The 22,248-nt window shown below is 57.1% G+C and overlaps 1 protein-coding gene across 4 annotated transcripts in view; it reads right to left on the bottom strand.

Annotated features, from left to right (window-relative positions):
• The window catches only part of FAM131A (family with sequence similarity 131 member A), a 51,100-nt gene that overhangs the window by 13,925 nt on the left and 14,927 nt on the right, over nt 1-22,248 (bottom strand). For 3 of the 4 annotated variants that reach the window (XM_075938082.1, XM_075938081.1, XM_075938080.1), the window contains exon 2: nt 14,372-14,511. Coding sequence is in view for 1 of the 4 variants with exons in the window: in XM_075938080.1 (XP_075794195.1) it covers nt 14,372-14,511 (140 nt within the window). In the remaining 3 variants the exon portion in view is untranslated. Of the gene's footprint in view, nt 1-3,563; nt 3,670-14,371; nt 14,512-22,248 lie in introns of those variants that run through there. The other variant, XM_075938084.1, reaches the window with a different exon arrangement.

Genomic DNA, 22,248 nt, shown 5'->3' on the forward strand with positions numbered 1-22,248 from the left:
CTTACTTCTGTGCTGCCTTCAGAGCTGGGCAGCCAGATAGCAGCAGCTGTTGGCCAAGTAGCCAGTAATGAAGGCAGCACCCCACCAGCAGCAATGCAGAAGAACAGGTGGCAATATACCTATCTTGTAGAACTGGAAGGGACCTTGAGAGGTCATTAAGTCCAGTCCTCTGCCTTCCTGACAGGACCAAGTACCATCCCTGACAGATTTACCCCAGCTCCCTAAATCATCCCCCTGAAGGATTGAACTCACAACCCTGGGTTTAGCAGGCCAATGCTCAAACCACTGAGCTATCCCTCCCCCTGCAATACCATACCATAGCATCCTTTCTTCTGTGCTGCTGCTGGCAGCGGCTCTACCTTCAGAGCTGGGCTCCCTGCCAACAGCCACTGCTCTGCAGCTGCCCAGCACTGAAGGCAGCACCGCCACCAGCAGCAGTGCAAAAGGAAAGGTAGCGGAACTGCAACCCCCCCGCCCACCCTCAACTACTTTTTTGAGTCAGGCCCCCTACAGTTACCATGACATTTCAGATTTCAACTGCTGAAATCATGACATTGACTGATTTGTATGATTGTGGAATTGACCAAAATGGACCATGCATTTGGTAGGGCCCTTCCCATGAGGAAATGCGTAGTTTTGTATTCAGTGCAAGGTTTGGACAGTAGGTGATAAACAAGGCCCAGGGTCAAACAGTGAATGAGGGGATAAAAATAAATATTTAGTGAAACGGGGTCCTTTTGGGAAAAATGTACATAATCGTGTAATTAAAGAGAGTTTCATAACGCATAGACACATGGGGGCCGAATTAAGTTTGCACTGGCTTTTTGCAACCTTACTATTCTTTTAACATCATTGGCTGTAGTATAGAGAGTGTGTGTGTGGGTGAGCACGCAGGAAGACACCGCAAAGATGCGTGTGAAATTCTGTTGTAGCATCTTCATGAATGATATGCAAGAATGGGGAAAGCGTGTGTAGATTCAGCATGTAAATGACACTCCTCCGGGAGGTGTTGCAAACATCAGATGACTGTGAAATAGTACGGGAGGGGATGGGCAGGAATCAACACCACCAGATAGTCCATTGGGGGAAATACAAGTGGCGTTAGAGACAAACGCCACCCTTAGTACAGTCAGCACACGGTGATATCACACGCAGGCAATTCTTCCCAGGGTGCTTCCCGAACATCATCCTAGTACCCCCGATGGTGAAAACCCCTTTGTTCGAATCAGGTCAATCCAGACTAGACACAGTACTGGAGCAAGAAAAACATGCCTTGGCAACTGGGGAAGAACTACTAGTCCTTGGCCCCCTCTGAGGTCTGTAATTCCACAATGATGCTAGTCTGTTTATAGCCCTGAGGGCATGGAGATATCTGTATATTTTATCCACACGGACATATTATCCCACTACACACGTGTGTGTGTGTGTGATACACTAAATGTACACATACATTCTCACACGGTACAGTCTGGCTATGCCTACACTGCAGGCTTCTTGCACAAGAACTGTTTTGCACAAGAGTTCTTGTGCAAAAGGTCTTCCACAAGAGCGCGTCCACACTGCTATGTGCTTTTGTGCAAGAGATGTGCTTTTGCGCAAGAGCGTCCATGGCAGTGTGGATGCTCTCTTGCGCAAGAAAGCTCTCATGGCCTTTTTAGCCATAGGGGTTTCTTGCACAAGAAATTCACGTTGCCTGTCTATACTGCCTTCTTGTGGAAGAACTCTTGCACAAGAGGGCTTATTCCTCGTAGGGAGAGGAATAACTCTGCCGGAAGAAGCCCTGATTTCCGACGCTGTACTGTAAATTTACTTGTGCAAGAATGCGCGTGCAGTGTAGACTCTCTGCAAGTTTCTGCCCAAGAACAGTTGTTCTTCCACAAAAAGCCTGCAGTGTAGACGTAGCCACTGTGTGTATCTGCCAATTTCACAAACATGTCCAGATAGAGTATACAAGTCTCCTACTCTACACACATATCTATATATGTGCTCATAGTATATATATACACACACACACACACACACACTCCCACTACACATCCATAGATAGACACTCATACTGCTTCTCCCCCCACCCCGCACATGCACACCCATGTGCACACACATGCCCAGCTGTGTACACCCCCCCATGTACACATGCACAGACACACCTGCTGCTCCCCCCCCCAGCAGGAAGTCGTGCTGGGTGCTGAAGGAGAACATTGATTGCGTTACACTATTTAACTGAGTACAGCTGGCTGCTCCTGTAACCTCATGGTCAGTGTTTCATCATTCAGGATAAATATTTCCTTGGGCTCCTGCTAAGCCCTGGAGTGGATTTGCCCATGGCAGGATTGCAGGGGCTGGGCTGGACATGGAGTCTGAAAACTCACAGCGTGTTAGGAAAGCTGGGCAGGCCGGGAGTCGCGCTGGATGGAGCCGCAGGTGCTGGGGGAAGTACACGAGAGAGGGAGAAGTGAGTGGAGTTTGTGGCAGCCGGGAGATCTCAGGACGGGGCGTGAGGGGAGCTGAGTATAATGCGCAGCACGTTGTCATAATTTTATCAACACCGCTAAGAAAACAAGTAAATCTGCTGCGTGCGGGAGAGCAATCGCGAGTGACAGGAGGGAAAATAAAAGCAAGATAATGGATAATGGTTCCGAATGTTTCAGTCATTAAAGCACCACAGCCGCCCTGGCAATTAGCCACCCGCCGGGCCCGGGGAAGTGTGCTCCGCAGGGCCCTGCTGAACGCACCTGCCATGCCGCAGGCGCGGGGAGGAGAAGCAACGCCGGCAGCCCTGACACCGGATGGAGCTGGGCCTCCTGCGCCCCACCCTATCACAGGGGCTGCCAACGGCAGCAGCTGCTGGACGTGCTAACCCCCCCGGGGCCTGTTCATTCCGAGGGGGGAGCCCGAGCAGATAATAGGCAACTCTAGAGTGGCAGGAAATGGAGGCACCCTCTTGGAGCAGAGATGGGGGGAGAACAGCACAGGGGAGCTCCAGGGAGTGAAACCCCTGCCCGGGGACCTGCACCCAACGAGCAGGAATCTAGGGGCGTGCCTGCCAGGCATCCAAGCCTGGGGCTGCCTTCGTCAGCTCCGGGTCTCCGGGCTGCACTAACGTGGCCCTAGTGCGCTACGCACACCTGCCACGCTGCACAGCCAGGCTCAGGCTCTGATCCGCCCCCCAACAGGGCCCTAGGACCCGGCCCGGAAGGCTCGCTGACCTCAGTCAGACTGGCTCGTGCGTGGACAGAAGTGGGAGGTGGACTCAGCGCTGGGCCTAGCGTGCAGACCCTGTGCGGCACGGGGCCGCTGCAAGCCCTCGTGCAACAGGGGCCGGGCTCGGAAGTGGGACTTGGGGCACGCGCCCCGCAGCAGCCGCCCCGGCTGCCGGTCAGATCCCTACGGGGGCAAAGGGGACTAGCAGGAGGAAGAGCAACAGCAGCAGATGGAGACACGTTTCCCACAGCCAGGGAGAGCGGGAGCCAGTTCAGCTCCTGTCTGCCGAGTCCTGCCCCGTAGGGCCCCTGGACACAGTCCCAGCACCACCCGGGAGAAGCGCAGCCTCAGCGCCGTCTTACCTGGCACTGCCAGCTGCACCTGCTCCCCAGCAGCCCCAGCGGCTCATAGCCAGTGGCTTCCTAGGAAGCGATTCTGGACTTGTAGCTTGCAACAAGGTGTATTTCCATGGCAACCAGTCACCATGGACTGATTTCTCCCAGGATACAGGCCTGGCTTTGCACTGACGTCAGTGCAGGCGGCAGGCAGAGAGCCCCGGGAGCCGGGGCTGCGGCAGGGTGTGGGGAAGGGGGCAGAGCAGCGGGGCCCCGGGGCCCAGCCTGGCACCCAGGCTGCTGCCTGCACAGAACGGGTTTGGCAAAGCTCGTGAGGAGCCTGCACCTGCTCAGGCCAGGCTGGCGTCAGGGCCAGAGGGAGGGGACAGCTCAGGGCTCACTTCACACTCACCCCACACTCAGGGCTCCTGGCAGCCGGGCACGAGGACAGGGCCTTCATAGCACCTCTGCCAGGCACATTCACCACCACGGCGCCAGCCTCGGGGGACGGGGATGTGAGCCACAGCAACAAGGGAAGAGCCATCACTGGGCCAGCGGGGCATGGAGTCTAGATACCCCGGCCGGGCCAGGGGGGACCCCAGGGAATGGCGATGCCCCGGCCGGGCCAGGGAGGACCCCAGGGAATGGCGATGCCCCGGCCGGGCCAGGGGGGACCCCAGGGAATGGCGATGCCCCGGCCGGGCCAGGGGGGACCCCAGGGAATGGCGATGCCCCGGCCGGGCCAGGGGGAACCCCAGGGAATGGCGATGCCCCGGCCGGGCCAGGGAGGACCCCAGGGAATGGCGATGCCCCGGTCGGGCCGGGGGGGACCCCAGGGAATGGCGATGCCCCAGCCGGGCCGGGGGGGACCCCAGGGAATGGCGATGCCCCGGCCGGGCCAGGGGGGACCCCAGGGAATGGCGATGCCCCGGCCGGGCCAGGGGGGACCCCAGGGAATGGCGATGCCCCGGCCGGGCCAGGGGGGACCCCAGGGAATGGCGATGCCCCGGCCAGGCCAGGGGGGACCCAGGCCAGCAGGTGAAGCTGTCAGGGCAGTGACACTGCTCAGACGCCCGGGGTGTCTCCTATGCAATCCACGCTGCGTCCCTGGGTGCAGGCAGGCCACATGCTCCCTTGCTGGCTGAGCTCCGGGCAGGGGCTGTCATAGGCCAGGCAGGTTACTGAGATACCCCACTTCACTGCGCTTGGCTCTGCCCCAGGGGCCCACCCCACTGAGCCAAGAGCACCCCACAATCCAGTCCCAGGTTCAGGGCACTGACTTCTGCCGCTCCCTGGGACGGGCAACGCACGGGGGTTCTGGCTACTTGTCTCGCTGCCCCATGGGAGGAGCCCAGTGCACCAGGCACTCCACGCACAGGCGTCCAGGAAACAGGCCCTGCCCTAAAGCACAGTCGTGGCCAAAACTGCGGCTTACGACCGAGGCTGCATCTCAACATGCACAGGAGGGGCAGGGGTGTGGGGGAAAGACTGAGGGGGCAGAAGATGGAGGCTTGGGTCAGAGGCAGCCATAAGGGAGCCAAAAGGAATGCCGGAGAACTCCAGGGCCACGATCCAACTCCCCAGCGACCTGATCCCTGGGGCTCCCCGTGGTTCCTCCCCTTCCCCCCACGGCAAAAGCCCAGGTCTGCTCAGCACAGGCACCACGCCGCCTGCCACGGGTAGGGGCTCTGCTTACCCCAGCACGAGGGTGGCTGACCGAGTGGCGTGGCTCCTACGCTCAGGCATCTCCAGGTGCCGAGACCTTAGTCTCCTCTGGGCTTCAGATCCTGGGGCACCTCCCGCCAGGGAATAACACACGGCCACCCTGTCCGGATCAGCAGCGCTTTGGGACTGGGACCCCCTGCTCTGCACCCTGCGAGCCAGATGGGCAATGTGTGCATGGGGCCAGAGCAGGCTGTGCATTAGGGAAATGAGGGGATGGCGAGGACGGAGGGTGTGCATGTGGGGCCAGGGCACCGGGGGTACCGGAGGTTGTGTTCTCAGTCACTGAGGAATACCAATGCCCAAAGCCGCAGGGAGCTCCTCCACACACAAACCATGTGGCAGGGTGTAACCCAAGACCCCCTCCATGCCAATGGAAGTGGCAGGGGCGGATGTGAGTTTTGCAGGGCCCACGGCAGCACAATTTCACGGGGCCCCCCCTTTGGAGAAAAAAGGCACCTCCTGTGCCCACTCCTGCAGTAGCCCCACTCTGATCATGTGAGCTGCCCCTGCTCATCCCCTCTTCTAACATCTCCCTCTACACACCTGCTCTGCCTCTCTCCTCTGGTGCTGGTCCCTCCTCTGCAGGTGTCTGCCCTTCTGCTTCACCCCCAGAATCCCCTGGCACCTGCACCTTCCCTTACCCCTGCACCCTCTTGGTGCCTCCCCTTCCCTTACTGGCCCTGCCCCTTTGCTCTCTTTTTCCCTGGTGCCCACCCCCTCACCACCCTCTGCCCCCATTCCTCTCATGCCCCTGTGCCCTCACACGCCTTGCTCCATCTGCACCTTCCTCATGCCCACTCCTCCTTTCAAGCCTCCCCTCCCCCCTTTAGCCCCCAATGCCCTTACCCTCTCCTCTCCCAGCATCACCCTGTCCCCCCTCCCACTGACACCTCCCCTCCTGCCCTTTTCCTCATGGTCTCCACTTGGCCCCATGGCATTTGTCTCTCCTCCGCACAACCCCTTGGTGCCTTCCCCTTTCTTCTCCTGACCTGCCCCCCTCCCCTCAGCACAAGCCTCTTCCTTTGCCATTCACCTTCTGCCTTCCAGTTTGCAGGGCGGCAGCGACCCGGGCCCAGGCTCCAGACCACGTGCCGAACTGAGCGGTGCAACACTGGGCCACGCGGTTTTAAAGTCCCGGGCCGTGAATTCATGCCACGCCTGAGCATCTCCCCTCTCAGCTGTTGCAAAGCGTTTCAGCACGCCATGCATGCGCTCCCTCAGCCCCACATGGCCCATACTGGCCGGCACCGGGGAATTAAAGTGTGGGGCTGAGGCGCCCCATCACAATCTCCCTCCTCCTCCAGCAGCTGCCAGCCGGCCCTTCGGCGGACAGCACACCGGGAAATTCCCGGTATCCCGCCAGGCCAGTCCGCCCCTGGCGCTGGCGCGGGGCCTATTGAAGCACGGGGCCCGGGGCAGCCACTCCACTCGCCCTGCCCTATCTCCACTGGCAAGTGTGGTTACAGGCATTTCCCGATTCAGGGTTGCCCATTCTGGTTCACCAAAGACTGTTGTGAGAGGGCCTACTTGAAAGCTGGGCTCCCACCGGTCATTAGTACTGGTGTGACCAGCACGCACAGACACCGCACGAGGAGTTATGTGTACAGCCAACGTGGCCTGGCGTCTGTCTACCTGTGACGGCGTGTCGGGACCCTCCGATCCTGCACCCCGTCTACAGCAAGATGAGACTCTGCCGGCTGGTAGAATAGACAGGGCTTATTGCTTCTGCGAGGTACAGCACAGCCCGGTTCTATGTGGGCATCGAAGTGAGGGGTCAGGGAGCCTCAGACCCCTTGGGGAGTTTGGGGGCCTGTGGACCCCTACCCAGTACTCAGCTTAGTCTCTTCTCTCCACTTCTTCCCAGCCAAGACTAACTCTTCCCCAAACCACCCCCTTCCTTTGTTCAAACTCCTTCCCTCTCAGGTGAGGGCCATGGTCTACACCTCAGGGCAACCCCCCGCTGGGCAGTGCTTACAGAGAGAGGCCAGCAGGGGGCACCCACCGCCCAAGCATAGCGCCCGGCGAGTGGACCGAACCCTCACTACATCACACTATCACAGCCGAGATGACAAGGGATGTTTATTCACCTGTCTCTCTGCTGAGCTGTAAAGGAAACACCGTGCCTAAGTGAGCAGCAAGTGACCAGTCAGGAAAATGGGACCAGGTCAGGCCTTGGCTAAAATACTGACAGGGACTTGGGCCATGAGGGAAAAGGCTTTGGCCAGGTCAGCCTGCTCCTCCAGAAAGCATGTTATAAGTTTATTTCCTGTGTAACCTCTTGGTTCCAGTACCCTTGCTCCCTCGCACTTGAATCTTTGATATTCAGTATCTCCTTGGTTCACTCCGACTGTATCTCCGGTGCCGCAGTGCTAAGCACAGAGCTGAATCCCACACACTGGGGTGTGCACTGGCCCCATGGGGACAGCAGACCTGGGATTCCTGGGGGTGGTCAGTGGACAAGGGGCTGTACTCTACAGGGGAACCCTTCAGAGGGCTTCAGGGAGGGAGCTATTCCTATCGTTAGCCTGCAAGACAAAGGAAGGGCTGGCGTTGCCCGGAGGAGGGGATTGAGGGGCTACCAGGCTGGAGGTGACAGGCAGCTGATCCTGCTAAGCACAACCCGCTCTGCCTCACTCTGAGGGGGTTTGTTTTCTCATGCAGCCCCCTCCTCCCCAATGGCAAGCCTGAGTGAGCTCTAAAGCTACATTTCGGCTCTTTCATCAAAGGGGGTGGAGATGCAGGGGCCAAGCATCATTTTTTCAGGCCCAGTATAAATTTCTAACACGGGCCGCCTCCCATGCACATCCCAAAATTTGCAGCCTGGGCCAGGCCCTGGGAAAGGGCACCCTCCTCCCACACGTGGGAGCCCTGGGAAGGTGGTGAATGCTGCTGAGTGTCCCCCCAAGCACCTCTGAAGATCGGGGGGCTGCAAGGGCTCTGACCTACAGGGAGAGACGCAGACTTCAGCCTCCACCATTCTCCCCAGGCCTCTCTGCCTCATGTCCCTGCAGCCTTCACAGGGTGCGCCAGGAGTAGGGATGTAAGCGACTATCAACTAATCAACACACTAGTCGACTAGTTGCTTCCCCCCCACCCCGCTTGCTGCCTCTATCAAAAAGAGGCAGCGGGGGGGGGGGGGGGGAGAGAAAGACGTCCTGGGGGGAGCAGGTTTAAAAGCCAGTTCCCCCCAGCTCCAGCTCCATGGGAGGGGGTGGGGTGCAGTGGCAGCGTTCCACTCTTGAAACGTACAAGAGTTCCCACTGGGGCTCTTGTACATTTCAAAGCAAAAGTGCCACCTGGCGCCTGGGGACAGCCGGGTGGCTCTTACTACATTTCAAAGCGGAAGCACCCTTATCAACTAATCGAATAGTCGCTGGAATTTCCATCCACTATTTGATTAGTTGATTAATCTAACGTTAATCTAATAATGTTGATTAATCTAATGTTTAACATCCCTAGCCAGGAGAGCAGAAGGAAATCAAGGTGGGTTTCCCCGGGGCTGACCTGGGGGTTGCTGAGTTCGGGGCTTCATGCTAGACCCACGTTCAGAGCTCAGCAGGGTCTCTCCCCTGCTCAAAGGGAGGCTGGCAGGAGTAAGGTGAGCATGGGCCCCCTGGACCCCCTCACTGCATGGTGGGCTCTGGGAAGAATCCTAGCCTATACTGGCAATCACTTTACTATCATCTCTACCAGCTTGGTCAGTCCCAGGGGACAAAGCCACCTACAAGCCAGACCAGTGAGGGGAAGAGGCTGAGCTATTGAAGTTCAGCGTCCACCCTAGGCACCCCATGTTTCCACCCATCCTCCTCCTCCTCTCCCTTTCCTACGCCACGTCAGAAGAAATTATCTGGAAGGCGGAGGGTTCATGTACTAACAGATAAAACACCAGACAGTAGCTGGTGTCTGCTACAGACCATCAAATCACATGGAAACAAGGTGACCACCTCCTTACGCACCTATCTGTACACATGTAAGCTAAAAATAGGATGATCACGGTGGACTTCAATGTCAGTGATATATGCTATAGATCGCATGCTGCCAGCACTAAAACATTCTTGGAAGTTTGAATCATTACAGTTGATAAGATCCTAACTCAGAATATGATAGGAATTCTACATTTAACTTTTATTATCCTAACAGTTAAAGAGCATCTTGCCACAGAACTAAAAATGAATGGTCACTTAGCTACAAATGATCGTGATTTGATCACATTTATAATTTGCAAGTGAAATAAAGTCCAGATCAGCACAATTATATATAGACACACACACCCTTCAGTGCTTTAACAGAGCCAATGTGACAAAGCTGAAAATAATTAGGAGCCAAATCAGCTGGGAGGAAGACTCTAATCAAAATTTGAATGATAATTAGGAATGATTTAAGAACACGGTAGTCGATGGCCAAAAAGCCACAATGCTTCAACGGAGGAAGGCGGCCATGCAGGTTAAAAAAAGACCTGATTTAGTGGAAAGTGAAGGCAGCTATAAAAATTTGGAAGAAGACTAGAAGGATGAAAGGGGAAGCTGATAATAATGAATATAAATCAGAACTTCGAATTTGTAGCAAATTGCTAAGGGAAGAGAAATGTGAGGCCAGTGAAGTTATGGACAATAAGAGTTTTTTAAAATATATATTAGGAACAAAAAGAACCCTAACACTGATAATAGACCATAAGTAGATGGAAACAGTAGAATTCATAGAATCCTAGGGCTGGACGAGACCTCGGGAAGTCATCGAGTCCAGCTCCCTGCCCAAAGCAGGACTAACCCCAACTAAATCATCTCAGCTGGGACTTAAAAACCTCTAGGGATGGAGATTTCATCCCCTCCTTAGGTAACCCATTCCAGTGCTTCATCACCCTCCTAGGGAAATAGTTTTTCCTAATATCCAACCTAGACCTCCCCCACTGTAACTTGAAACCACTGCTCCTCATTCTGTCACCACTGAGAACAACCTTTCTCCATGCTCTTTATCAATAATAATGCAGAAAAGGCAAAACTGTTCAATAAATATTTCTCTTCTGTATTTGGGGGAAACACCTTCCCTTTCTGTAGCTGTGGATGATGTGAAAAAGAAGCCACTGAACTTAGACATTTTAAAATCAGCAGGTCCAAACAATGCATCCAAGAGTTTTAAAAGAGCTGCCTGTTAAACTCACTGGCATATTAATGTTGCCTTTCAATAAATCTTGGCACACTGGGAAGTTCCAGAAGACTGGAGGGAAGCCAGTGTTATGCCAATATTTCAGAAGGATGAATAGGGCGGCCCAGGTGATTATTAGCCTGTCAGGCTGACAACAATCCCAGGAAAGAGAACAGAGCAGCGGAGATGGGACTAGATTAATAAAGAATTAAAAATGGAGGCAATGCAATTGATGCAAAGCAACATGGGCTTATGGAAAACAGATCTTGTCAAGCTAACCTGATTTTTTAATGAGATTACAAGTTTGGTTGACGAACGTAATAATAGTGTTGATGTAATAGACTTAGGCTACGTCTAGACTGCAAGCCTCTTTCAAAAAAGACGTCTAGACTACAACCAGTACTTTTGAAAAAGCAAGCTGCTTTTTCAAAAGAGAGCACCCAGACAGTCTGGATGCTCTCTTTCGAAAAAGCACAGTTTGCATTACAGAGCGCCTTTTTTCGAAAGGCATTCTTCCACATAAAATGAGGTTTTCCATGGTCGGAAAAACTGCCGCTTTCTTTTGATTTACTTTCGAAAGAACACAGCAGCAGTCTAGACGCAGGGGAAGTTGTTTGGAAAAAAGGCCACTTTAAAAAAAACAACAACCTGTAGTCTAGACACACCCTTAGACTTCACAATATGTTGATTAAAAAAACAGAATGATATACAAAGAACACGACACAAATTACTGGGATTAAAAACTGGCTAACTGCGGGGTCTCAAAATGTCAGTGTAAACGGGGAATCGCCATGGAGCGGGGGTGTTTCCAGTGGGGTCCTGAAGGGATTGGTTCTTGGCCCTATGCTATTTAACGCTTTCCTTGGCGACCGAAAAGAAAACACAACATCACCCCGACCAAGACGACACACGCATTTTGGGGAGGGGTAAAGGAGGAGGAGGACTGGATGCGGATGCCGAGAGACTGGTAAACGAGACACAAGCAAACAAGATGTGTTGTAATACAGCTACATGTCGATCTCTCGCTCTGGGAACAAGCGTAGGGAGGGTGGGGACTCGCTCCTGGGAAGCGGTGACTCTGACAAAGCTTTGGGGGGTTATAGCAGTGAATCAGCAGCGCACAGCTCCCAGTGTGACCCTGTAGCCGAATGAGCTAATGAGATCCCAGGCTGTGTAAACAGGATAATCGGGAGGAGCAGCGAGAGGCTGTGTAGCCTCTCTCTATGCGGCCCTGGACACGGATGGCTCACTGTGCCCAGTTCTGGTGCCCACCGGGCAAGAAGGTGGCTGATCCCTTGGGAGTCAGAAGAGAGCCATGGGGATGATGCAAGGAGGAGAGAAGCCACCTGACAGTGACACAATTACAAAGCTCAGCGTAGTTAGCGTCACAACGGGAAGGTTAAGGGGTGGCAAGTGCTGTCTAGCAGTGTCTACATGGGGAGCAAACACTGAACAACAGGCTCGTCAGGCTAGCAGAGAAAGGTCCCCCCTTGGGGACAGAAAATAAGATGCCAATTTAACAGTGAGGCTAATGAACTGTTGGAAAAACTGGCCCGGGGTCAGGAGGAGTTCTTCCCTGCGGACAATTGTTAAACGGCTAGGGCAGGGGTGGGCAATAAGTTTTGGCCGGGGCCACTTCAGAAGGGGCGGGCCAGAATACTTCCCTGCTTCCTCACCCACAGACCATGATTGGTCTGGGGGTGGGGCAGGGTGTGAAGTCTTTGCCCCCCCCCCCCCCAGAGGTTCTCCCTAGGCACCCACGCCCCTGGTGGTGGGAGGAGACTTTGCGTGCTCCCCCATCTGCTCCCAGGCCAATCAGGGCTTGGGGGCGGAGCACGCAAAGTCTCCTCCCACCCTGCCAGGAGCGCGCGGTGCTTCTGAGTGTCGCGTGCAGGGCGGAGGAAACTTCGTGCGCGTCCCCCCCCATCCCCAAGCCCCAATTGGCCTGGGTGTGGGGGAGCGGATCCAGCCCACCGAGGCCCTTTTGCCCACCCCTGCACTAGGGGCTGCTTCTCTAGCAGCTCTGCTCTAGGAATCACGGGGGGAAGCGTGACCCGGGAGGCCAGACTGGAAGATCACGGTGGTTCCTTCTGGCCTGGGACGCTAGGAATCCTTCCAAGGCAAAGGGCCGGAGTTAGGGACGACTCAGGAGAGAGTGCTGAACTGGGAGGCAGGTGGGTCTGACTGGTGCGGGGGCGGGGAGCTGCCTGGAGGCAGGAGCAGACACCAGGCCCACCCACGTTTTGCGAGCACTGGTCCCGGCCCAGCCCATGCAGCACTGCAGCACAGCCCCCCTGCACCCCAGGAGCATGGCACTGACCCCGCAGTGCTCAGCACCCCGGGTACAGCGCTAGATGCACTTGCTGATGGCTTCGGCTGGGGCGGGAGGGAGGACATTCCACCCCCTTGCCCCAACCTAGGGCAGTTCGACTTGGGGGCTATATAGTTGCTCAGGGTGATGGGGTGGGTGAATGGACATTGGAGCAGCATGGGGGGGGGGGTTTACATGGGGATTGGGGCTCCCTTCCCTGGTCTCACCTTTTCAGGCCTCAGTAGCTAGGAGGCACACAGGAGTGAATGTGGGCAGCCCTGGCAACACAAGGACATTGAGGGTGTGAGCAAGCGGGGCACACATGTCACTGAGCATGCACAGAGCTGCCTCCAAACTTGACCCAGACACCCCTGATTTTGGGCACCTGGGGGAGCTGTAGTCCTCCAACACCGTAACCGCCGAGATGCTGCTGTGGCCCTCAGGTGCCAGACGCCCCAAGGGCAGAACAGGGGGTCCGAACCCCAAAGAGCAAGCGACTGAATCAATGGGCTTGATACGACAGGGATCCAGACTGCGGCCACCGATCTGTGTATGTAAAAGACTAAGCTCTTGACTTGGTCTACAATTTCAAACACAGAACGGGGAGGGGGGCTTCTCCCAAGCCTGATGTTTCCAAAAAACTGACTCCAAGGAACAGCCAGGGACAGACAATGGGGGACCGCTAAAGTGAATGGAACGACATTGAAACTGGCAAAAAAAACCCAAAAAACCCCACCCTGTCTTGGAAACTGAAGGGAGGAGGGAGTTTACACTGAATATAACCATGCCAGGAGAAAGAAGGCGGGAGTGCAGGGGGGGGAGGAAGGGGGGCTTAGAACTTTTTAAAAGCAAGCTTGCATCTGGGTTTTTTTTAAATCAAGAAACGGGTGGGGCTGGGGAAATGCTGGATCCCTTGTATGAAGTGGGCGTGCTAGGAAAATATGCCGATGCAGGAGGTAACTTGTATTAGAAAAGGGATTTTAACTAACACAGAAGTGTGAAGGCTGGGGGGGGGGCGTGTCTGTGAAGGTGCTGAATAGCTTCCCTGGGTTTGCTTTTCCTCACTGGCTCCTCTTTGAACCTGTGATTTTTCTATTGGGCAAACCTTTTATTTTTACACCAACCAGGTCTCTGTCATGCAAACCGTGCAAAATAAGTGTCCTGCAAGCACACTGATCACCGGGGCTGGTGAGCCAGAGGGGAAATCCAAGTGTCTGGTAGTTAAGGACTCAGGTTCGAAGGATCTGAAGAGACTTGGGACTGGAAGGACTGTTGGGGGTGGGGGGTGTCACCCAGTAACATCCCCCTGTCCCACCACAGCCAGCGGCTCCCTGCCTAAAGGTTCCAGCCTTGCCTCACATGCCCATGATGGCAGGGCAGCCCAGGCGCCGTTCTCATCCTACAAGGCCGACGTGTCACTGAGTCGGGCTGGAGGAAGACTTGTGTGATAGATACGCCTGACTCTAGCTGCTGAGGCCTTAAGAGAAGCGGTAGGTGACTGACCCCTGGCTTCAAATGGAACTGGCAAGGCAGAGAAGCTACGTGCACGGCCCTCCCTCCACTTGCCCCCGCCCCAAACCGCTGCACCAGCTCCCACCCGCTCTCCTTTCACCTAAGGAGCACCCTCCCCCAGTCAGAGGGACGAGACGTGCGGCACCTCGAGAGAGTCCTGGCTGTCCACTGAGCTCTGCCGGACCAGCCTGTGGACCAGCGACGTCCTGGTGCTCCCCAGGGGCGAGAGGGCAGGCAGGGTCTTCACCTCGTTCCACTCCACGTGCAAAGTCGTGTCCACGGCCACTGCGGGGAGAGCAGAGAAACATCAGCCTCCGGGAGCCGAACCCTGCTGCAGGGGGGGCTCCGCTGTCCCGCTCCGGCTGCATCCCCTCTGCTCTGCACCACCGACTCCTGCTCTGCCCGGGGCAGGGGGAGGGAGCTCTGCTGGGACCAGATCTCCCAGTCTGGGCAATGGCAGGGGTTGAGTCGTCCCTTTCAGGGACCCCAGACTTCTAAGGTCTCCAAGTGCCAGCAGGAGGCGGCAGGCAGTGGCGACGAGGGGTTAATGTTAGCATGCCTGCGGGACCCTAAAGGAGCAGAGCATTTTTGTACCATTGAGCAGGAGCAACGAGAAAGGAGAGAAGAGGCTGGTTCAATGGTTTAGTCCAAGTATTAACGGGCACTAAACGTGTCTTGCCCACAGCCAGCATGGAGGCCCAGCTGTGTTTGCACCGGAGACTATCCCATCGTGGGTGGGCCGGCCTAGCCTTGCAATGCAGACAATGCCGGAGGTGGGGCTGGGGTTCTTCGGTCAGCATAGGAACCTCATATCCTTGAAGGACCCAGCCAGGGGCTGGTATACCCTGCAGTTCGGTCAGCTTCAGTGCCTCACTCAGCTGAAAAAAATGTCACGCCCTGAGGGATGGAATTAAGATGAACTAGACCTGGTGTGGACACCTGGAGGACAAGACCAAAAAAAAAAAAAAAAATCTTCCACCTCTAGGAAGGGTGAATTTACAGCCGAGACCTAAGCACCCCTTCCAGGGCTGTACTGCTCCGCTGCAGTGTTTCTAGTGTAGACAGAACTTGAGGCTTTCCATCAACAAAGCTGCATCTACACCTGGCCATAGGGCATTGGCCAACACTGCATTGGCCAACACTGGGGCTACGTCTGTATTGGCAAGATTTTGTGCAAATACTTTTAACGCAAGAGTTTTTGCGTTAAAGTATTTGCGCAAGAGACCGTCTACACTGGCATGTGCCTTTGCGCAAGAGATGTGCTTTTGCGCAAAAGCATCCGTGCCAGTGTAGACGCTCACTTGCGCAAGAAAGCTCTGATGGCCATTTTAGCCGTTGGGCTTTCTTGAGCAAGAAATTCATGTTGCCTGTCTCCACTGGCCTCTTGCGCAAGAACAGTTACGCAAGAGGGCTTATTCCTGAGCGGGAGCATCATAGCTCTTGTGCAAGAAGCCCTGATTTCATACATTAGAACATCAGTGTCCTTGCGCAAGAACTCCCCGCCAGTGTAGACAGGCAGCATGTTTTTGCGCAAAATCATGCCAATGTAGACACAGCCTGGGTTTTTTCCACAGACCTCCCCACCGATGTAACTATCTTGGCGCAACCTCTAAGTGTCCCTCAGAGAGGGACCTCTGGGCACAGACCACCTTGTGGGTTTCAGCCCGCGTGCTGAAAGAGGGTAGGGTGCCGCACTAGTATTTGCGGCACGAAATCCAAGGCAGCTCTTCTGCATTTCCCAAGGGTGCCCCCGCCTGGATTTTCTGAGTCCACCTGATGAAGTTCTGCCCAGCACAGTGCCATGTAAACCGCAGGCAAACCCTAATGTGGCAGGAGGCGTACGTGTGTGGAACAAACCTGCCACTCGCATACGGGGGGGGGGGTTTGCACTCTTCTAGCAAACGAAAGCAGCAGAAATGCACACGTGCAAATGAACACACACACACACACACACACACACCCACACACACAGCCGTGCCCAGACACCCCCGAGCAGGGCCGCCGGATTCCCTAGCAGACATACTGTCGGCGCTAATTGTACTGTTCTCTCTTGTATCAACCGGATGGAACATAAATGATCAGGCAGCTGGTGCGCGCCGCTGATCCCAACCATCGCATTGTTACCCTGCCCGCCTGTTTTTTGTATCCACCTGTTGTCTCGCTGGCTTAGATCAGCAGGCTTTCTGGGGCAGGGCCCCTCCCTTAGTTACCTGCTTGCACAACACCTAGCAGGATCGGGGCCCTTCTGCCCTTCCAAAACACCAGAGGCTGAACTGGGACCTCCAAAGCTACACACAACTGGAGTCCAGGGTCCCCCGCAGGGGCCGGAACAGGCACGAAAGGGGCCAGAACACACTGCCCGGGGGCAAGTCTGCGCTCAGCCCTACGCGGCCACAGGGCATAAGCGATGCACAGGCCGTGCAGCCTCAGGCTGAATGCCAGGCGCTTCTCGGGGCTTGGCTTGAGGGTTCTGTCTCCGCCCAGCCCCCAGCTCAAGGGGTGACCAGCCACCACCCGGCTCAAGCGCCCTGCTCCGCACGCTATGAAATCGCCCTGGCCAGGCCAGTCGGGGGAGCCAGGATTCTGCGTCTGAGACTGTCCAAAACTCGCTGCAGGGGTGAAATGACAAGGGCCTGATTCTCAAGGCATCTCTTCAGGGCTGGAAAGCCCATGTCCTCTCCACATACCTGACAAGAGGGGCTCGGGCTTCCCTTGCAAGAGCGGACGTCACCCAGACCCCTCAGATGAACCATGGAAAACCTCCACTTCCGGCAGGGGGGGCATCACAGGGATACCCAGGGGCTCCGAACATTGGACTTGGCAGGTAAGTAGACAGCTGGGTGTTGTGCTCCCCTGGCTTAGTTGCACGGACCCAGCCCTGTGCAGGCCGGGAGCAGAGCAGATTCTCAGCATGAGGCTCTCAGGCAGCACCGGGATCAGCCCTTTGCCTCAGCCTGCTGCGTCCCAGCATCATGTGGATTCGGCCCGTGAGGGGAGACCCGGGGACAAGGTTGTGGGTTCATTTACGCAGCTGCCCGGGTCATGAGGGAAGGCCCAGAGCCCCCAACACACAAGCAGCATCTCCCTCCCCGGAGACGAGCAGGGAAAATGGAAGCGGACGCCTAGGAAACGTCGGCTGCAAACCAGGCCGGGTTCCTGAAGGGAGCGATTCCACTGGTGCAGAGGGGCCAGCCCAGGCCTGGTAACTAAGCTCCGCACCTGGGCTGCATTTCAGCCTGCAGGCGCAAAAGAGCCCTACACCTGCAAAAGGCATCCAAGCAACCGGCCTGAGCCTGTTACCCTGCCCCACGCCCTGTTAATTCAGCCCCCGTTCACGCTGCTCGGGGACATCACCGCCCCCTGCTGGAGTTACTCTGCTGCCCTCTGAAAGCCAGGCAGCCTTGCTAGGCGAGAGGCGGCCAGGCCAGTGTCCGTAGGATTCCGGGCCTGCCCATGGAACCGCCTGACCATCTCACCCTCCTCTTGCCTCTGGGTTGTAAATTCTTCAGCACCGCTGGGCCCTGGAGGAAGCCTTCGGAGGCTCCCCGCCAGCCAGCCAGTGTCAGGGACATCCCTGGAGGGGTGCTGTAGTGCAGAGTTGAGGGCTACCCCAGCGGCGTGCAGTATCTCCCCCCGCCCAGGGCAAAGGCCTGGCTTTATACCGTAGCACTGCCAGTGGCAGGCACGAGGCACACGCTGAGTAAGGGGAATAGAGCTATTCCCCCTCCAGAGCTCTGCCCGCTCTGGGTCCATCCTGCTTAGAGGCCCAGAACCCGGCACCTGGACAGCACCCGGGCGGGGGCGGGGAAGGGGCTGGGAGTCACTCCCCCCGCCCAGCTTCTACACACAACCAGAGGCTCCCAGGCGATCGGTGTGGGGAGCCTCTGGTCGCGTGCAAAAGCCAGGCGGGGGGAGTGGCTGGGAGTCCCGACCTCCAGCTCCCACCCTCCTCCGCCCGGCTTTTGTGAGAGACCACAGGGCTCCCAGGCCAATCACGGCCCCGCCTCCCAGTCGCTCCCCCGCCCCCACCAGGCTTCCGTCCAGCACCCAGCTGGGAATTCAGAAAATACCGGACATTGCACATGTCTGGTATTGTCTGAATTTTTCTACCAGACAGAGGGCGCAAATACCAGACTGCCCGATAGAAAACCGGACACTTGGCAACCCTAGCTGCAGCCAGGGACTGCGTTTCCCAGCATGCAATGCTTTCTCTTTGTCTGCGCGGCTCAGGTGCACCCCTTGCTGCTAGGGTTAGACCCCCAGGCCAGGCACAGCAAGAGGGAGCGTCTCATCCCAGGCCCTCTGCACTGACCCCTCGCATTTCACCAGCAACGCCACCTTCACACCCCGATTTGCCCACTTCTCCCACAAGCATCAACACGCGTCTGCCGGGTTATTAATGTCTCCTCTTTCCCCGGGCTTGGCTCCTCAACCGGAACCGGCAGCATCATTCCCCAGTTACCCAGGTGAAAGCAGGCGCCAATGCCAGTCCTGTGCTCAGACCAATAGACAGCGCTGCCTCTTAGAGCACCGGTTCCTGCGCTTTTTACTAAGGTCACCCACCCGCTGCATTGTCTCTTTTGGGGGATCCACCATGACACATGCAGAGAGAGAGAGAGAGAGAACAACACGGGCTTGCTAGGAGCTGTGACACAGGGCTGGAGAGCACCATTTTAGGTGGGGGCCCGGCCCTCCAGCCCCCTGCTCTACTCCCCCACTCTCCAATCGCTCTGTGTTCCTGGAGCAGCGCCAGGGACCCTGGGCGGGTGCCGTGGCAGCTGGCAGTGCACCGGGCTCGCCGCCCAAGAGAAAGGAAGGAAGGCATAGAGCCAAGCCACCAGCAGCCCATCTGCGCTGAGCCGGGGCAGGGCCTGTCCAAGTTTGGATGGGAGACCTCCCAGGACCAGCCAGTTGCAGAAACAGGGAGGGCTGGCTCAGCAAAAGGCCCTGGTGGCATTCAGTCAGCATCCCAGCACGGCACAAGGAGACTCAGGTTTGCTGAACAAGAGGCCTCGAGAGATCTAAACACACAGGTCCACGGTTGTGGTTACACAGAATCCACGCAGACCTGGCCAGCTCCCGAATCGCGTAAGGATATCCTGGCTGCCTCAGGTTGTTCCTGCCACAGGATCCCTCTTCACGTCCCACGTTCCACCCCAGCAGTGGTTGCATTGCCCAAGTGACTGGATGTGCATGCAGGCGGGGAGGCCAGAAATGGGGTTGCCATGGCAAGGAGGGGAGCAGGGCACAGACCAGGGCTGGGGGCCAGGAGCAGAGTGGGGAGGGGTGGGGGTGCTTTGGGCATAAGTCCCGGGGACAGGGCCTGATTTGTCAAGTGCTTGACCACAGACAATCCTATGCCCCGATCCTCCTGTTCATCCCCTCTGGGGGGCGGGGGAGCAAATCCTGTAGGCCAAGGGGGGAGGGGGATCAAACACTATGGGCATCTGAAAAGGGGAGAGAGAGGCCCTTGCCTTGCAGGATAGGGATGGGAGGGTGCACTGGTCCCTTGGGCAGGGCAGGGCAGGGCAGGGCAGATCGGGTACTAGAAGAGGGAAGGAGGCAGGGAAGAGGCACTGAGGCCTGCAGGCCATGGGGGAAGTGGAAGAGGGAAGATGCCCCCTTTTGGGGAGGGGGCAGGACTGAGCCCTGGGGAGTGGAGGGAGGGAGGGGGAAGGCAGTGGGGCACGGAGGAGGCACTGAACTCTGCAAGTGGGGTGGACGGAGCACTAGGACTGTAGGGTGGGGGAGGGGAAAGACCCTGTGAGAAGGGTGGGGCACAGTGGGGGAGGAGGCACTGAGCCGTGCATGGTGGGGCGGGAGGAGGGTGGGGCGTGGTGGGGGAGGAAGCGGCTGTGGGCCCCACAGATTGAGGCGAGGGCCAGCCCCGCTGCATAGATGCCACACGGCAGGGCGGGGGAAGGGAAAGTGCCTTCCAGCCAGGAGTCCTTCCAAGGAGCTGGCATTCTGCTACAGCCTGTTCCATAGAGGGACACAATGTTCCCACCCGGCAGCCATTAATATTCCAGGAGCCGAGGGTACCTCCAGAGCAGCGGGTTTGGCTGATGAGCACATGTCGGGGCTGTGACAGGAGACAGGCGCTGGGTGCCAGTTCCCACACGCCTCCTCCCGGGGCAGCCTCCCCCCTGGCACAGCACAGACAGCCCCGCCATCCGGGATTCTGGACACGCACGGCCAGCTGGAGCGGGGTCAGGGAGCGGCGATGTGCGTCAGCCAGCGCTGGAATCACACCAGCGTGGCGAGCAGCGAGGGCCTGGGCCGACCCCCAGCACTCTGCAAAGGTGACCTCCCGCTGCTAACACGGGAAGGGGCACAGAATGGACTTAGGCCGGGAAAGGTCTCATTTGTGCCTCCCCCTTTCCCAGCTGGTAGCTGGCCCAGACCATCAGGGAGTGGGGTGGGCTGTAGGACAGGGCACAAAGAGGCCCTGCCCCAAGCCCACAGAACATGACACATTTATCTGCGAGGCACAGACGGGGCAATGGGGCACCAGCCTCAGGTCCAGGAGTGGGCAATAATTTTTAATGGGGGGGGCCACTCCAAGATTCTGGCAAGTGGTCACGTGCCACATTTCTACCAAGAGGGTGTGGGGGCTGGGACGGAGGTTGGGTGCAGAAGGGAGCTTGGGGTAGGGGACCGAAGGGCAGGAGGGGGTGTGGAGCCTGAGAGGGAGTTTGGGTGAAAGAGGGGGTTGTGATCTGGGGAAGAGGCATGGGGTACAGAGTCCAGAAGGGGGTATGGGTGCAGGGGAGGATTCTGGCCTGGGGGAGGGGCTCTAGGAGCGGGTGCAGGGTCTGGGAGGGAGCTGTGACAGAGGGTTTGGGTGATGGCCTGGGGCAGATAGCTGGCGGGGCAGGGAAGAGAGGGTGGGTGCCAGAGGCAGGCTCTGGCTGGGAGGCATTTACCTAGATGGCTCCCAGCCAGCAGCCCTGCAGGAACCTGAAGGCTTCAGTCGCAAGCTGCTCCACATGGCTCTGCTCAGGGTGGGAGGGGGAGGGAAGGAGAAGGCTTTATTGGCTGCCCCTGCTGCCAGCAAAATCTCTCAACTCAACTGGCCAATGGGAGCTGAGAGATTTTGCTGGGGGGCAGGACAGAGCACAAAGCCTCCCTCCCCATGGCCAGCATAGAGCAGCCACTTTTAAAGTAGTGGCAGCTGCACCGTGCTGGGGGCAGATCCCGAACCTAATGAAGTGGGATCCTTTCCTGACTCGGACCTGGCATTACGATGCCAGTCCAACAGCTGTCCAGGAGGGGCCCACGTTATGACTAAATGCTGCCAAGACACGGCCGCCCATCCATGACCTCAGGCAGGGACCCAGGCTGCTGCGACGTTAGCGGGGGTACGGTGTATGTAGCGAGCATGGCATGCATGCGCACACTCCATACAGACGTTGTGGTGTCTACAGGGTGGGGCCAGTTGGGGGGGTTCAGCGTTTCTTTGTTAGCAGCTGGAGGACGAGAAAGGAGCAGCCTCCAGCTCTTGGAACAGCCTGTCCACGGTTCATGCTCCAGCCGGAGTATCCTGACTCACGGCCTCTAGCCATAGGAGGAAGCTCCAGAGGAGGTGTCCAGCTCCAACATCAGCCTGGATCCTGCTCTCCACCCAAAGCTCCTGGGAGTCTGACCCTTGGCTTCAGCGACAGCAGAATCAGGCCCCTGCCCTTCGGACTCCACCCGGCCAGCCGTGTGTCGCTCCCAGGGTGCGCTGTCTCGGGTGGGAAAGCAGGACATGTCCCGTGGCCAGGCTAAGAGCACACGGGGAGTCACGGCCCTGTGCCAAGCGAAAGCCGGCTGTCAGCTAAATGGAGCTCGTCACAAGGAGAGTGACAACCGGCCCAGTGCTACAGCTAGAACAGACGCTTAAGGCCAAAAAGGGGCTTTGCCGGAATCCTTGCCAGGAGAGCCAAGTGCATCGCTCATGCCTGCACCGCGGGGTGGGATGATGACAGTCAATTGGACACGGTGGAAGGAAGGAAGGAAGGAAGGAAGGTTGGTTGGTTA

Source organism: Pelodiscus sinensis, chromosome 10 (genome assembly GCF_049634645.1).
Source record: "Pelodiscus sinensis isolate JC-2024 chromosome 10, ASM4963464v1, whole genome shotgun sequence".
NCBI lineage: Eukaryota > Metazoa > Chordata > Testudines > Trionychidae > Pelodiscus > Pelodiscus sinensis.